Source organism: Impatiens glandulifera, chromosome 1, assembly GCF_907164915.1.
Source record: "Impatiens glandulifera chromosome 1, dImpGla2.1, whole genome shotgun sequence".
NCBI classification, from domain to species: domain Eukaryota; kingdom Viridiplantae; phylum Streptophyta; class Magnoliopsida; order Ericales; family Balsaminaceae; genus Impatiens; species Impatiens glandulifera.
The window spans coordinates 36,619,727-36,636,928 of record NC_061862.1 but is presented as its reverse complement, the minus strand read 5'-3'; the positions used below and the strand labels follow the sequence as shown (position 1 = coordinate 36,636,928).

Genomic DNA, 17,202 nt, shown 5'->3' with positions numbered 1-17,202 from the left:
ACATATTTTCGACGCTAACTAAACGTCGATAATTATTCGTCGCTAATTAGGCGTTTTTTTGGTAGTGTATATACATTGATTCTAACTAAAAAATAAACTGAGCAAATAAATAAACTGAAAATCTTATTAAATCAAATAGTCAGTTGATTTTTTTTATTGAATGGATGCAAATGAAACAAAATTTTGACTAAGAAGTAGTAATTGATTATAGATCATATTTTTTGGGGAGACAACTAATTCACGCTGAGGAGTTCCTCGAGGGGTTCAACCAAAACCACCCTCACCGTGTAACGTTGAGTGACTTGAGCCACATAGTTCCCAAGTGCATCAACATTGGGGTTAGGGTAATTAAGCAAAGTAGGAAAGACTTCATAATTTGTCATGCCTTCATTAATGGTCTCTTTTCCGATGGGAGGTTTGGTTCGTCATAGGTTCATTTTTTGGACGATTATTTTATGTTGTAGTAGTTATTTTATTTTGCGACCAATTTTAGAGAGTTGAGAAAGGTTATTGGATTAAGTTGAGGAGGAGTTGTTGTGTATTAGTATGACATGCATGTTTAATAGATTAGTAATGCTACATGATTGAAACCAATGTGAAGGTCTCATATATCCTTCCCTTAGGTGTAAGTGTGGAATTTGAGACCAAATCCAATATGTTCTTCTTTGGATGGGGACTATTCATGATGAAATTTTGGCTACGATCAAATCAAAATGTAATGTATTCTCTTTGCTAGGATGCCTCAACTATAAGGGGGAGGCGGATGAATAATCATATTCTTATTTATTATCTATTTGAATATTATATTTGGAGCATGTTAATAAGAATTGATTCTCGATCTTTGTTGTTTTATAGTAGATCATTTAGATCAAGGGAATCATTTTTAGTAAAGATACATCTTAAGTGAAGTTGATCATGAGCAATCGTCTTTTGAGTATTGGGTTGTTGTGATTCGTTTTTCTAATTTTGACATTTTTCTTATTTTAATTTTTTTATTTTTTTATTTTTTATTATATTGATCATATTTTGTTTAAAAAACTTATTTTGCAATAATATTTTGTTAAAAAAATTACAATAAAATTTTGAGAGATAAATTTAGACAATTTTATTTTATGAGCCAACCTCTCTAATTAATCTTTAACAAAGCTAACATAACATGTCACTAACCTCCCTATTTAATCTAGTATTTTTTTAATAAACTTCAAACTTAGAGAGATGATCCCTAGTATAAGAATTTTATAATATATAAGTTATCCATTCCATAAAAAAAATACAAAATGAAACGAATTAAAATAAACAAAGCTCAATAAAAAAGATTAATGATCTATTATTTTTTATTAATTATTCAAATAGATCTTGTAAAAAATTATTAATAAATTAATGTTAAGGGTAAACATTTTTTAAATTAAGTTTTTGCCTAACTTTTTCAAATTAGTAAGTAGTGAACGTTTAATACACTAGTTTGATTTATTATTTGTCAAATTTTCTAATTAGAAAGAGTCAAATTTAAAGTCGTATTTATTTAAACTTTATATGAAATATGAATTTATCCCATACGATAAAAGTCAAATATATATATTTTCCATCGCAATCTGGCTACGCAAGTAATCTAGAATCCGTTCGTGTCAGATAATAAATAAAATGGTTTGATAAGTCATGCAAGCAATCTATTTACATGCACACAATTAGAAAGCAAATAAAAAATCTTACAATTAATTAATTAATGAATTAATAGAGCTTCTAGATACAACTAGAATGGAAGGAAATTAAATTTTCTGTGACACGTGTTAAATTGTTTGGTATAATACTGAACAACTATGAAATGAGATGTAATTGATGTTGTAAGTAAATGTCAATGCTTCACACTATTTTTTACTTTTATAGATCAGACTAATTTGACAATAATATATTAATACTTATTTGGCTAATTAAAGTACACAAAAAAAAGTTGGGGTTTGAATTATATGTACGTGAAAGCGTAGTTCGAACTCATTCTTTTTCCCATGTATATATTTTCTAGATCCCTCCACTATGCAATTGATTACTATATTAAAATACTGGAAGTAGAAGTCTACGTAACTTTTAGTACTATAGAGCTTTTCCTTTTCTTTTTTTTCAGAAAAGCGAGAAAATAACATATATTATGGTAGGTGTAGTGCAAAATACTGTTGAAATATTATTCTTAAATAAAAATTAAGTACCTGTTATCCTCTCATCTAACCTAACGATAACAAGAGCTCAACCATTCTTCCTGAGATTCTGAGTTCGAGTCGGTAAGACAACAAATTTTATATCTAGTTAAATGATTAATTGTGTTTACAAGCTATATATTTAACAATCCCATTTCTTTTTAAATAAAAATGAGGACGATGACTATAATATATATTTTTTAAAAATATTGGAGTGTACTAAGTATGAAATTGAAATCCGAGTTCTAATTCTAATTATTTACTTGGGTAGATCATTTAAGATTAATGAGTATAATTTATGAAATTGTGAAATTTAAATTAATATGATTTTTTTTAGTTTGAGATTGTAATTCAAATATTTACTTAATATTTTTTTATATATTTTAAAATCAGATATTTTATTATTTTATAATTTAAAATACAGGTTAATGTGTTAAAGTAATATTTTTTTAATTTAAAATTTAACCTATATATATACTTTGTTAATTTAGGATTTAGTTTAGAAAGTTAATATGTCAGACTGGTTTTTTTATTTTTTGTATTTAGGAGGTTAACACGCCAAACTAATATTTTTATTTTAAATTTAAAAAGTTAACATATCGAAACGAAATTTTTTCTTCTTAATAAATATCGAATTTTAGACAAAACTCTATACATTTGAGTTATCATAATAGGTTATGTCAAACTAATATCTTAATAATATATATTATTTATTAAAATTATTTTATTATATTATATGATTTTTTAAACATAAGAATTGAAACAATTTAAATGTTTGTAAATGTCAACTTTAAAATTAAAATTTTAAATCAATTCCAATTTCACTATACAAATATATCCTACTTATTTTGGGAATAAGAAAAACAATGTGGGTTTTCATATTGTAGTTGATTAACTCAATTGGTGTGACTTGTTTTTAAAGTTTTTAAATGAGTTATAATATTATTAAAAATTTGTAACCATGACCATTTTATACACTTAAATTAAGGTCTTTATATTGTGAGTTGAAAATAAGGCATGGCTTCTAAGTCTATCCGTCCAGATATTTTTAATTTTTGAAGGCCCTTAGAGCTTGATATGGTCATTTTTGTCTTTGTCTTTGATATTTATAATGCAATTACCTATTAAAAATAAATAAAATAATAAAGAATGGTGGAATCATATGATATGTTGGTTAGGACTTAGGAGTATTGATGGTTTAGTTTTTTAACTTAATTATTTTATTATACAAAACTTGATACTGTATATAATCATTTAAATGTTTGATGTGTAGAAATTCAAGAAGCACGTTATCATATTTAATTGAAAATTTAACCATATAAATAAGCTTATAATATAAGTTACATATAAAAGAATGAGACAATTATAAATCATATATATATATCATCTTTCAATAAATACAAATGAAGCAATGAATTACAACAATTAGTAAATCTCTTAAAGTTATAAAATATAAAGTACTTAATCTAAAATTAGAAGAGTAATGCATATTAAAATGTTCTGAATTAAAATAAATAAAACTTAGTGAACATTCACATTCACATTAACATCATTTAAATTCAGTAAATTTTATTTTATTAATTATATATATATTATATCAGTTAAGAAATCAGGAGAAAAATCTTTGGATAATTTTGGTGATTTATGAATCAATTATTTTACCGTTTAAAACAGAGTTCTATAATAGGAGGAACAACGTGGCTAATCTTTGAGACTTACCAATTATTTTTACGAACGATAGAAAAGAAAAAGAAGTTACATTCCCGTCTGAAAAAAATTGTATTATTAAAGTTGTTATATGTTTCACAAAGGAGGTGGAATTCACAACTTAGTTGTTTGTGCATTATACTGTTAACTAGTATCTCGAGTCTTTTATGAAATATGATTGTGATTCATTAGGTAATTCTCAAATCCTTAGATAGTTGTTGGAAAGTTTGGATTGAGGCAACTAATATGAGAGAGTTAAATATCTGGGTTATCATACATCTTGATTATTTTCTGTTAAAATATGTGGATAAAGAGAAATTACCGAACTTTTAATGATTGAAGTCGTTGATGAGTAACATTCATAATGCTATAATTACGACGTTTTTAAAGTTTCCTTCCGAAAAGTCGATGATTATTCTTATTGAGGACTTATTATCATGATAATTTGTTGGCTAATGTGTTGTATTCTTTTTCTTCTTATTTTCATGTTTTGAGATATTTTTTATTTCTATTTTATTTTTTAATATCATGATTTGTTTTTATGGTTAAACGAATTGTGTATCATTTTTAATATACACTAGAAAGTTGTTAAAAAAATATTTGATCCCTATTTTAAATAAAAACTTGAACCTCAATTTTCATTAAATATTTAAACATTAAGTTGTATTTGAAAATAATATTTGTTTATAATGATTTAATTCTTAAGGTTCATTATACAAAATGTTATTAATTATTTGTAAATAGTAAAATTAAAATTTTAAAATTGAATCATTTATGTAAATTTGTGAATTTCAAACCACATTATCTTATGGTGGTATCTGATCTCAGTTTTCAAGATTAAGTAATAGATTAAGTGGATTTAATCTCTTTTATTATGTTAGCTTGCACAATTATATATTTTGTTGCTTTTTTTACTTAATTTTTTATCTTATTTATTATGTTAGTTTGCACGTACACCTATATATATAATATATTATAATTTTTTGGTAGCTTTTATTACTTCTTTTTTTTATCTTATATGGTTTTCAGGGTAATTAGATACAATTTTATTTTATTTTATTTCCTTGTTCTTGGTTAGCGTTTGTTTATTTCTTATGTCTTTTTTAGTGAAAGTAGGTTATATGTTTTGTTTTATTTTATTTTGAGATAGTCGGTTGTTGAGGATTTAAGTTTTCTAATTGACAGTGATGTATGCCTTTTGTTTTCAATTAATGTATGTATATGAAAAATTGGATGTAAAAAAATGAGTTGTTTTTCAAAAAATATTATAAATAATTATAAATAATAGAGTAGTAATAATTTAATATTTCATTAAATTAATTTAATAAACAATAAATAATTTAATAATTAGTAATGTCATTTATAACACTTTCTATAAAAATTTGTTCACAACAATTTGTAAAGTGAGACAGAATTAGGCAATCACTTAGAGCCCCACATCCCCACAACTTTAATAAATTGCTAAAATATTTATTCAACTAAACTAGATTAATTTTGTTAATTTAAATACAAAACTATTATATTATTTTTTTTTTAACTGTTCATATATATTAAAAATGATAAATAATCGTTTAAACACAACAACAAAAAATGACATGAAAAAAAGTTACTCAATAGGTTATCGAACTCGTAAATTATTGAGAAGAACGATTAACTCTCTGAAGGACTCTACCTACTTTTCGAAACGAATCTCTGAAAGCGTTATAATAATAACATTGTGAATGATACGCATCAAACGACTACCGTCATTAAAAATTTAACGATTATTTTCGACCAAATAATCCATTAAAAAATAATATTAATTTTTGTGTTTATCCATATCCAATTGCCTTAATTTGTTATGTCCTTTATGGTCTTTATTTTATATTATAATTTTTTCTAATATCATGAGATTCTGTTTTCCAATATTTCATAAACTTATGTTAAAATAAATAAATAACTTAAATATAATATTCCAAATAATCAAACTATAACAAAAACAAACCCATATATTAGTATTATTATTAGTGTATATTTCGAGAATCTTACATCCACTTTATAATGTTCTTTCGGCTTATAAATTTTAAAATTAATATTAAATAAAAAATAATGTAATAACGCGACAAAGATATAAGGAATATTATTATAATAAAAAAGAGTAAAATTCATCAGTTTCACACCGTTCCTTCCTCTTACTTTCTCTCTTGTTTCATATCATAAGGTTTTCTTCTTCTCCAAACAAGGCCTAAGGAGGATAATTTGATAATTTCACATTGTCTTCTTCACCGAGTGCCAACTGCACCCCTTATTTATAACCCCGCCAAATCATAGTAGCTCACTTCACCAATATTTTCCATTCACACGCTAAACGAAACAACTGTTTATCATTCATCATACTCAATCTGAAGAACAACAACAAGAAGAAATTATAGACGATTGATTTGGTGGATCAAATCTTATGATGGAGGAATCTATAGATCCACCTCCAATCTCGATCTCCTCTTTTGATGATGATTTGTCTGAATCAGCCTCAGAAATCATCCGTTGTTTGAATCTGAAAGAGCAAATCCATGATTCTATAGCTGAAGAAGAGGCTGAGGCTGAAGAACATGATGAGGATGAAGATGAGGAAGAAGATGAGGAAGAGGACGATGAAGAAGAAGAAGAAGAAGAGGAAGAGGAGTTTTCATTTGTTCTCGGTGGATCTGATTCGACGCCGATTACAGCAGACGATGCATTCCAAAACGGTCAGATCCGGTCATTCTTTCCAGTATTCGATCAAAGCCTACTATACAATGGAGTATCCGTGCCAAACAGAGAAGATTTACCACACATGATGCCAGTAAACAAGGTGTTTATTGAAACAGAAGAATCGATCTCTCCTTCCGCCGTTTCCAACGGCAAGGAAAAAGAAGAATCATCTGGTCCGTACTGTAATTGGTCAAGAAAAGCAGTTGAAGCGACGGTTTCTCCTTCTCCAGAAACCTGTAAGAAGAGTAATTCAACTGGATTCTCAAAGCTATGGAGATTTCACGATCTGCTCAATCGAAGTAACAGTGACGGAAAAGACGCGTACGTTTATCTTAACGGATCTGCATCTCGTTCGAAGGTGATATCGTCGGAGAAGAGGCAGGTCGCCGCCGTTTCTTCTTCCGCCTCCGCCGGAGAGAAAATGAAACCGAAGACGAAGAAAGGTGTGAAAACGGCGGCGGCGAAAGCTCATGAGAAATACTTAAGAAGTAAAGATAATGATCGACGACGGACGTACTTGCCTTACCGGCCGGAGCTTATGGGATTCTTCACTAACATCCATGGCGGCATGACCAGAAACGTACACCCATTCTAGTAAGGAAGATGATGAAGAATGGTCCCATTCATTGAAGAGTCATTTCGTTGATTTTAAATATATTATTTAAAATTATAACTTTTGACCTTCTGGTTTTTTTTCTTTTAATTTTGCCCCATTTTCTTGAACAAGAAAAATATAATAGACTTGGTCATAAGGACATCTATTATTATTATTATTATTATTATTATTATTTATATATGGATTTGTCTATGAGGCTAATAATTCCTGTCCAATTATATATATAAAAAATCTGTATAGGTTTTATTTATTTATTTATTTTTGTTGAAAATATGGGTTTGTTTAATTTAATGAATAATAATAATCCCTAGTCTTTTTTGGGGGGTAAATGTTGAATACTCAACTGCTTAATTTCCATTATAGACATTATTGGTAAATATTCAATAAGACATGTCTTCCTGTAAGCACTGTTTTTTGGTTGTTTGTTATGGTAAAACTGAAACTTGTAACTGATTTTGGAAAATTGTTTCAATTTGATTTGACATTGACATTCAACAACTGTTTTTGAAAAAAAAACATGTTTTTGTCAATGGTTTATTCATTTTCTCCTTTTATTTCCAATGTTTTCCTCTTATTAAGGATAGTTGATATATATGTTTGAATTACTAAGATCTATTGTGAATATAGTAAATGGTCAAAATCTTAATTGGAGATTATGGGCTGATGATAAAGCATATCTATTTGAATCGGGATCTTGGTTTTATGCATTGGAAGAAAATGACTATAAAAGGGTTTTAATGTTTATTTGAAGTGTTATATATCGAATAATTTGAAGTAACGAAAAGGTTCTTCGATAAGGAATAATGGATAAAGGGCGAAATGGTTGTTGAAGTAAAGCAGTCAAAGGTTGGACTTGGAGTATAGGTAATCTTGAAAAATAGATTGTGCAAATGTTGTTTATTGTTGTTTGCAATTTTTTTATCTTGGAAATATTCAGAAAATATGAAATGAAATTATAAAATTTGTGTTTGAGGAAGCAACTAAATTGTTTGACAATTTTCATTGGCATCCAGTATGCTACATTTAGGTCCTTTTAGATATTGTGCAATGATTTTAATAGTTCATAATACAATTTTCTATAATAAATTGCATTATTTCACATGTATATTTAATTTTTTAATTAAAAATAAGCTGATACTTTTAAATTTTGTAAATAAAAAATAAATAAAAATAATATGATGATCTGGGACTTTGTTTGATCAAAGTTAAATATTGATAAGTATGCACTGAATATATATATATATATATACTTATCAATATTTGACTTTGTTTGATAAAGTTAAATATGGATAAGTATGCACTGAATATATATATATATATATATATAAATAAAGATTTGGGTCTACATTAATAGAAATAAAACTGTAATACATTTTTTTTTTTTTTTTTTTTGTTATGGGTAAGTTGAAAACATATCTAAAACATTTTAAATTTTATTTTTAATAATTTTAAATTTATTGACGGGTTAAATACGACCCAAATATTCATTAATTCTTAGTTGCATAGCAGGGCCGACCCTAGGGTAAGACAACCTATGTAGTTGTATAGCAGGACCGAAACCCTAGAATAAGATAACTTATGCAATTACATAGAGCCCCATTTTTTTTTCATATTTAATAGTATTATATTATTAATTTTTTTTCTTTTTTTATCTTCTTTAATATTAAATATATATTATATAATATATATAAATTTTTTTATCTCTTTTTAATCTCTTAATTTTTCGCATTATAATATATTAATAATTTACATCTCATTTTTATTATTATTAAAATATATATATATTTTTTACTATTTTAGGAGTCCTAAAATTTAAAATTTAAATTTTAAATTTGTGTTGTGTCCTAAATTTTCAGACCTTATTTATATATATATATATATATATATATATATATATATATATATATATATCCAATTAAAATAAACAATTCAAATTAAACAATATTATATATAAATAAATGGTTAACTGATAAAATTTAAATTTTGTTAGATAAAATTTAAATTTGAATTCTATTTTAAGTACTTAATAATTTCATTATATAGAGAAAAAAAAATTAATTAAATAATAATATCTAAATTTTAAAAGTATTTAATGTTGAATTAATTTGATAATATATAAATTAATATTATTAAAATTATTTCTCTTATATATTAATTATATTAATTAATAAACTTAAAATATTGAATTATATAATTTGATATATTAATATTAAATAAAAATAAATATTAATATTTTTAATTTATATATTAAATTATTAATTTATAATTACTTATAAATAAATGAGAGATATTATGTATATATTTATAATTTTTTAATATATTTTTTTAAATTTAGGCTTAAAAGTAATCTCAAAATCTTAAAAATTTGATTAGAAAGGATGCAAGAAAGAATAACATTATCAACTCATTAATTAAAAAAAAGGAAAAGGAAAAATAGATAAATGATTTTTTTTTGATTCAGCACATCATTTTTGCTAAGATTCCCTATGTTTAGGTGTTAATTTTTTTCTATTTTAAAATAAACTTAATATTTTAATTTATTACTTTTTAACATATTTTTATTCAATACGTGTTAATAAATCTTTAATTTAATATAAGCCAAATTATCAAACTAAACTTTAAAAAAAATGACACAAATAGACAATGTGGAATATCTATATACAATGTTCAAAAACACATATACATCTATTCGAAGATTTATTTACATCTTTACAATGATAAGAGATGGGTTATCAAATGGATGAGGATGAATTTTGACAAGCATAATCTTGGGAAGGTGAAGAACTGTCCCCCAATGGATAATCTAGGTCATCCAAATCTACGGTCCACAGTTAAGGCTGATGAGCTTACTTCATCAAAACCTCTCCAATCACCTAAATTTGCTAACCAAGAAAATCATCCAAATGTTCTGGTGCTGGGGACGGTGCCGGCGGGATATGTAGTGAGTTCTATATAGACCATTGTAGACATAAACATTGTTACTAAGCTTGACATGAATTCCATGGCAACTGATCCATTGAAGATTTTAAGATATCGAAAACTAGGGAAAAACATGGGAAGACGACCGAGGCAAAGGTAGAAAAATGATGAAGGAAAAATATCGGAAGAAGACGGCGCCGACAATGTAGAAAATAATTATTAGGGAAAAACACTTGTAAGGTTTCTTAGGACGTCTGTCATTTTATAGATGAATAATTAGGGCAACATACCAACTTGGGCCTCTGTCTCTATCTTTTAGGCCTTTTATATTTTTATAAATGATAATTAAGACAACGTCACTAAAAAAAAGTTTATTGGGCCTATCTTTTGAACCTCTGTGTTGGACATATTTTTTTTTATATATTAATGATAATTAGAAAAAAATAATTATTAAAATTTTTAATTAACTCTTAAAATAAAAAATTATATAATTTTATGATTTTAAAGTTAATTAAATTTTTACGAATTTTAAATTTAAGATAACAAGATTTATAATTTTAAAAATAATTACAATTTTATACTATTTTATATTAAAAAGACAAATTTATATTTAAAATTAAAAAAATTATTTTTATTTATTCAAATAAATAAATATAATAATTTTATAGTGGTATTATAAAGTTTTTATAATATTTTAAGAGTTAATTCGATATTTTAAACTTCTCTAATAAATGTTTCAAATAAATCTCATCCGAGCGGAAAAGGGCAAAATGATTTTTACTCAAAAATCTGGAAAACTTAAAATAGGAATATATCATTGTAAACCCTAAAACACGTCTTCAATATTGTCAAATCAAACCCTAAATTGAGAGAGGGAGACGAGTGAAGAATACTAACCTTCGTTGTCGGAATAGTTAGTCGTAATATTTCATGAAAGATTCACACAATTCTCTGATTGAACGGATTAGTTAATGAAGAAAATGAAGAAAGAAAGGCCGGCCAAGAAAGAAATGAAGAACAATGAAAACAAAGAAGAAATATATAGAGAGAAAGACTAATAAGAATGAGATTTTTTTTTGTTCTTTTTGTGTGGGTGTGGGTGCATGTGACAATTGTCATATTTTTTTTAATTAAAAATGTCCTATCATATTAAATTAACGGGCATAAAATCTGTTTATTAAAAAGCCCCAAATAGGCAAAATTTTGATAGTTCGAGCCTCATATGGTAAAAATGTTCAAAGTTCGAGCCCAATAGGTAATTGGGCCAAAAAAAATTAAACATGTCCTTAAAAATAATAAAAACACCCAAATGGATAATGTTGCAAACAAAGATGTCCTTAAGTCTACTGACCAGATGATTAGACCCACGTATACTAGCGCGGTCAACTAGTCAATGAGTGAATAAGAAAGTCAACACACAAAATACTCTCGGTCGATTTGGAAGTCACGACGTGGGAGCTTCTTCGGTCTCTAGGGAGGCTATCTCGGTTGGAAGGGAGGCCAAGTCTCTCGGTCAAAACGGGGTCGTGCCCTTGGTCGTTGAGGAGGCTGCCTCTATCGGAAGGGAGACATAACTCCTCATTCGAAATAGAGGCCAAACACTTGGATTCTTTGGTCGATGAGGAGGTTGTTTCAATCGTAATGAAGGCCATGCCAAGCACGAGTTGACTCAACTATAGGGGACGGGTTTCTAACGAAGTCACAATCAGGACTTCGATGATCGAACCGTGAAGAATTATATTAGAAAGTGAATATAAAATTTAGAGAATGAAAATAACCTTGAATGAAAATCTGTCTATTGAAATTGCTAGAAAATAACACGATTACAATCCTTAAATAAAGTAAACATAACTAAGACTCTTAAACTAAGAGACATGAAGAGTCTCATTTATTAGATAAGATCAAGAGTCTTGGACAATCCAAGAATCTCTTTAACAACCAAAGACTCCTTAATTATTATTATTATTACTTTAATTTCTAACACTCCCCCTTAAAGTGATGTCCGATGAACTAGTCCCAACTTAGATAGTAGATCTTCGAAAGGACCTTTAGGAAGTGCTTTTGTGAAGATATCAGCAACATTGTCTTCACTCCTTACTGCAACCATCTCAATGATTCCCTCTAATACTTTTTCACGAATAAAGTGATGCTCCAACTCAATGTGTTTTGTCCTCGCATGAAACACAGGATTTGAAGTCAATTTAATAGCACTCAAATTATCTCCATGTATAGGAACTGGATGATCAAACTTGACATGAAAATCCTCACAGAGTCTACGAAGCCATATGCACTCCTGTGCTGCGTGAGTTGATGCTTTGTATTCCGCTTCTGTTGTAGACAAGGATACCGATCCTTGTTTCCTACTACTCCAAGATATGCAAGTGTTTCCACAAAGAAAAAAAAACCCAGATGTGGACCTTCGATCGTCTCGATCTCCAGCAAAGTCAACATCTGCATATCCTTGCAAGACAAATTTCGCATCTTTCTCATATAGTAGACCAATATCTAGTGAGATATTAATATACTTCAAAATTTTCTTCGCTTCTTCGAGGTGTGGTTTCCTTGGCTCCTGCATGTATCGACTCACCACTTCAACTGCATAAGCAATGTCAGGTCTTGTTATAGTCAGATAAATCAAACTTCCCACAAGAGCACGATAAGGATGAGGATCTAGTAGACATGTTCCTTCGTCTCGACTGAGTCTAGGATTTACGTTAAGAGGAATATAGCTCTTTTTTCCATTAGTCATACCGAATTTTTCTACCAACTTCTTTGCGTAGTTGATCTACGATACAAATAAACCTTTATCAAAATTTTCGATTTGTAGACCAAGGAAAGTTCCAAGTTCACCAAACTTCTTCATCTCAAAGCGAAGCGATAACTCATCTTGTAGACGAGCAACCTCATCATAGTTAATGCCCATCAAGATTATATCATCCACATAAAGAAGTACCACCACCATTTTTCCTTGACTCTTCTTTATAAATAGACTTGAGTCGGATTCTGAAGCCTTGTACCCACAAAATTGAAGATATTCTGCAATCTTTCCATACCAAGCACGCGGGGCTTGCTTTAATCCATATAGTGCCTTCTTAAGTCTACAGACCAACTGGGGACCATCAGTCTTCTCGAATCCAGGTGGTTGTTCCATATATATTGGACGATCAAGTTCTCCGTAGAGAAATACATTCTTGACATCCAATTGCCACAGCTTCCATCGAGTACTTGCTGCTAAGGCCAACACAGTGCGAATTGACGTCATTTTCGCAACTGGGCTGAATGTCTCCTTGTAATCTTCTCCATACTTCTGTGAGAATCCTCGAACGACCAATCTAGCTTTGTATCGATCTATGCTTCCATCAACCTTTCGCTTGATTCGATACATCCACTTACATGTGACTGCTTGAGTATCAGGAGGCTTCGGAACAACGTCCCATGTCTCATTCTTCTTGAATGCATGCATTTCCTCCTCCATTGCTGCCACCTATTCCTTGACATTTTTGGCTTCATTATAAGAAGTGGGTTCCTCGTCGTCTATTGCGTTTGCCAAGAAACAAGAAAAGGTTGTTACAAAATTATCATCCCTAAATCGACAGGGCCTTACAATATTCCTTTTTGGTCGAGATTCCCCATTTTGTTGTTGACTTGATTCTTCCTGATGTGGACTTCTTGGTAACCTTTCACATTTGGCTCCTTCATCGACTGAAGTATCTTGAGCTAAGTCAGGGCTCCCCTATCACTATTATTACTACAAGAGCTTCCCGTGGACGTGGGGATGGGAAGATCAGTCTGAACAGTTTCTTCAACATCCTTCATATAGTACGAAGAAATTTCGTCGAAAACAACATCTCTTGACACAGTGCATTTGTGAGTTGATGGATCAATACACCGCCACCCTTTCCTTCTTTGGTCATAGCCGACAAACACGCATTTGACTGCCTTCGCATCCAATTTGCTCCTTCTCGAGTCTGGAATATGGACATAACAAGTAGATCCAAAAACTCGATTTTTTTTATCATTTGGCTTAAAACCAAAAAGCATCTCGAATGGAGATTTGAACTCATTTGGGCTAAGAGGAACTCGATTGATGACATGAGCAGCACAACTCATGCCTTCTTCCCATAACTGCCTTAGTATATTCTTCATATGCATCCAAGACTTACAAGTCTTTGTAAGGTGTCGAATCTTCCTTTCGGCTATCCCATTCTATTGTGGGGTCTCAGGACAGGAGAGTTCTCTTTTTATGCCATTTTGCCTACAAAACAATTCAAACTCTTTTGAACAAAATTCTCCACCATTATCTGTCCGCAATATTCAAATTTTCCTTTCTTGTTCTCCTTCTACCGTCTCATTGAACTCGAGAAATTTAGAGAACACTTCAGACTTTTCTTTCACAAAGTACACCCAAGTGAACCTGGAGAAATCATCCACAAACAACAACATATATTTATTTCCCGAGTATGAGGCAGTTCGAGTTGGTCCCATCAAGTCACTATGAACTCGATCCAAAGGAACCTTCTCGATACAGAGTTGTTGAATGGAAGTCGATGAGCCTTCCCATATTGACATCCTTCACACACATTGCCCTCCTCAATTCTCAGATCTTCAAGTAGACCTTCGACAAGTTTATTTCGAGACATAACACTAAGCTTAGTCATATTGATATGCCCAAGTCTTGCATGCCATAGAAAAGAGGTGCTTTTGTCGTTCACATTTTCTATGTATGAATTTGAAGTTGAAAGGACAAAGAGATCATTTACCCGAGTTCCAGTATGAACTACATCCGCCTTGATTTCTTTCATGTTCCTTAAGAACTTCACATCATGTGGACCGAACAACACTAGATTTCCAACGTCTACAACATTTGCAACTGAGAAGAGATTCTTCTGAATTCCTGGGACGTGGTAGACATTCTTCAGAGTAATAGATTCTCCTTTATCACTTTCAATAACAACCGATCCTTCTTTATTAACTTCGTGAACCGAGTTATCTGCCGTGACAATGCCACCGCCCCATTAAGAACTCGACTCGACGAGAACACCGAATCATCTCTAGTAACATGATATCCGCACCCTGAATCAACGATCCACCTTTGATCGATCTCCTGTTTACCATTAGAAGCCTCTGTTTTCTTTTCCTTCGAAGTCGTCACATCAACATGAAAAGCATTGTCCTAGTCCTCCTCAACACGCTGGTTAGACTTTTCTTCAGAGTAATAGATTCTCCTTTGTCTCTTTCAATGACAACCGATCCTTCTTTTTTAACTTCGTGAACCGAGTTCTCTGCCGTGACAATGCCACCGCCCCCATTATGAACTCGACTCGACGAGAATACCGAATCATCTCCAGTAACATGATGTCCGCACCCTGAATCAATGATCCACCTTTGATCGATCTCCTGTTTACCATGAGAAGCCTCTGTTTTCTTTTCCTTCGAAGTCGTCACATCGACATGAAAAGCCTTGTCCTAGTCCTCCTCAACACGCTGGTTAGACTTTTCTCCGAGATTTGAACTAACAAAATTTTCATTCAAATTTACTCGACAATTTCTCTTGAAGTGTCCAGTCTTGCCGCACCTGAAACACTTAAGGGACTTCTTAGGAATATTTGAAGAATCTTGACCTGTTTCTTCCTTCTTCGACTTTCCCTTTTTCCAGCTCGATTTCTTCACGAACAACGCATTGTTCGACTCCTCCTTTATACTCGTTCCAGCCATTTGTGCGGCCAACGACTCTTGAGATGACAAGAGATTTTCAAACTCCTCGAGTGAAGGTTGTTGAGCTCAACCTTGAATCGAGGTGATGAATGGTGTATATTTGGGTCGAAGTCCTCGAACAATATGCCTCTTTGTTCGAGCCTCTGAGATTTTCTCATCTGGGTTCAATAAAGAAATTTCTGAGCAAATATTCTTTACCTTAAGAAAGAACTCCGAGACAGATCCGATTTGCTTTGCGGCTGCCAACTCGTTTTCAAGCAACTAGAGACGAGCCTCGTTCTTCTTATTGAAAAGACGATCAAGCGTTTCCCAGATCTCACGAGCAGATCCACAACCGATGATGTGCTCAAACAGATTGTGGGAGATTGACCTCTTCAACATAAATTCTACCTTCGCGTTGACTCTCTTCCGCTTCTTCGATGTTTCCGCATTTTCAGCAACATCCTCAAGAGCTACATCATCATCGTCTACGACGATGTCCCACAAATATTCCCCAACCAGGTACGATTCCATACAAGTTTTCCATATCCGGTAGTTTGACTGATTTAACAACTCCAAACTGAGTCCAGCTACACGACCACCACTTTCCATATCGAATAACAACAATATCTTCTTCAACAATATTACCAAAGCTCTGATACCATGTAACGAAGTCACAATCAGGACTTCGATGATCGAACCGTGAAAAATTATATTAGAAAGTGAATATAAAATTTAGAGAATGAAAATAACCTTGAATGAAAATATGTCTATTGAAATTGCTAGAAAATAACACGATTACAATCCTTAAATAAAGTAAACATAACTAAGACTCTTAAACTAAGAGACATGAAGAGTCTCATTTATTAGATAAGATCAAGAGTCTTGGACAATCCAAGAAGCTCTTTAACAACCAAAGACTCCTTAATTATTATTATTATTACTTTAATTTCTAACAGGTTTTGGCCAAGCTTAGTGTCGTCTTCAACTTCAAGTCATTTGATTGGTTTTCTTCTCCAATCCTCCAACATTGGATCCTAATAGCTAGAAAGCTTCTCATTGACATGTTGATCATTCTTGCATTTACCAGAAGTCGTCGTTCATCACGTAAGAGGGTCGTCGGAGACTCTTAGGAAAACCAAATCTTTCGTCAGAAAATCAGGCAACGTCAATTTCGAGTCAATTTTGATTTGTGAGCTTGCATAAAACTTTATTGTACATGTAAGAACTAATGTATGTCAATCATACGCAGCCTAACCTAATTTTAAAGTAAATAAAAAACTAAAAATCAAAATTTAAAATAAATATGAGAATTTGAGCAAACCTTAACCAAATTGAGTAAACTTC

At 30.4% G+C, this 17,202-nt stretch overlaps 1 protein-coding gene across 1 annotated transcript; it reads left to right on the top strand.

Annotated features, from left to right (window-relative positions):
- The first annotated feature begins 6,708 nt into the window (after positions 1-6,708).
- LOC124924679 lies at positions 6,709-7,221 on the top strand. Its single transcript, XM_047464681.1, has one exon. It carries the CDS (start codon positions 6,709-6,711, stop codon positions 7,219-7,221), a length of 513 nt encoding a protein of 170 aa, XP_047320637.1.
- The last annotated feature ends 9,981 nt before the right edge of the window (positions 7,222-17,202 follow it).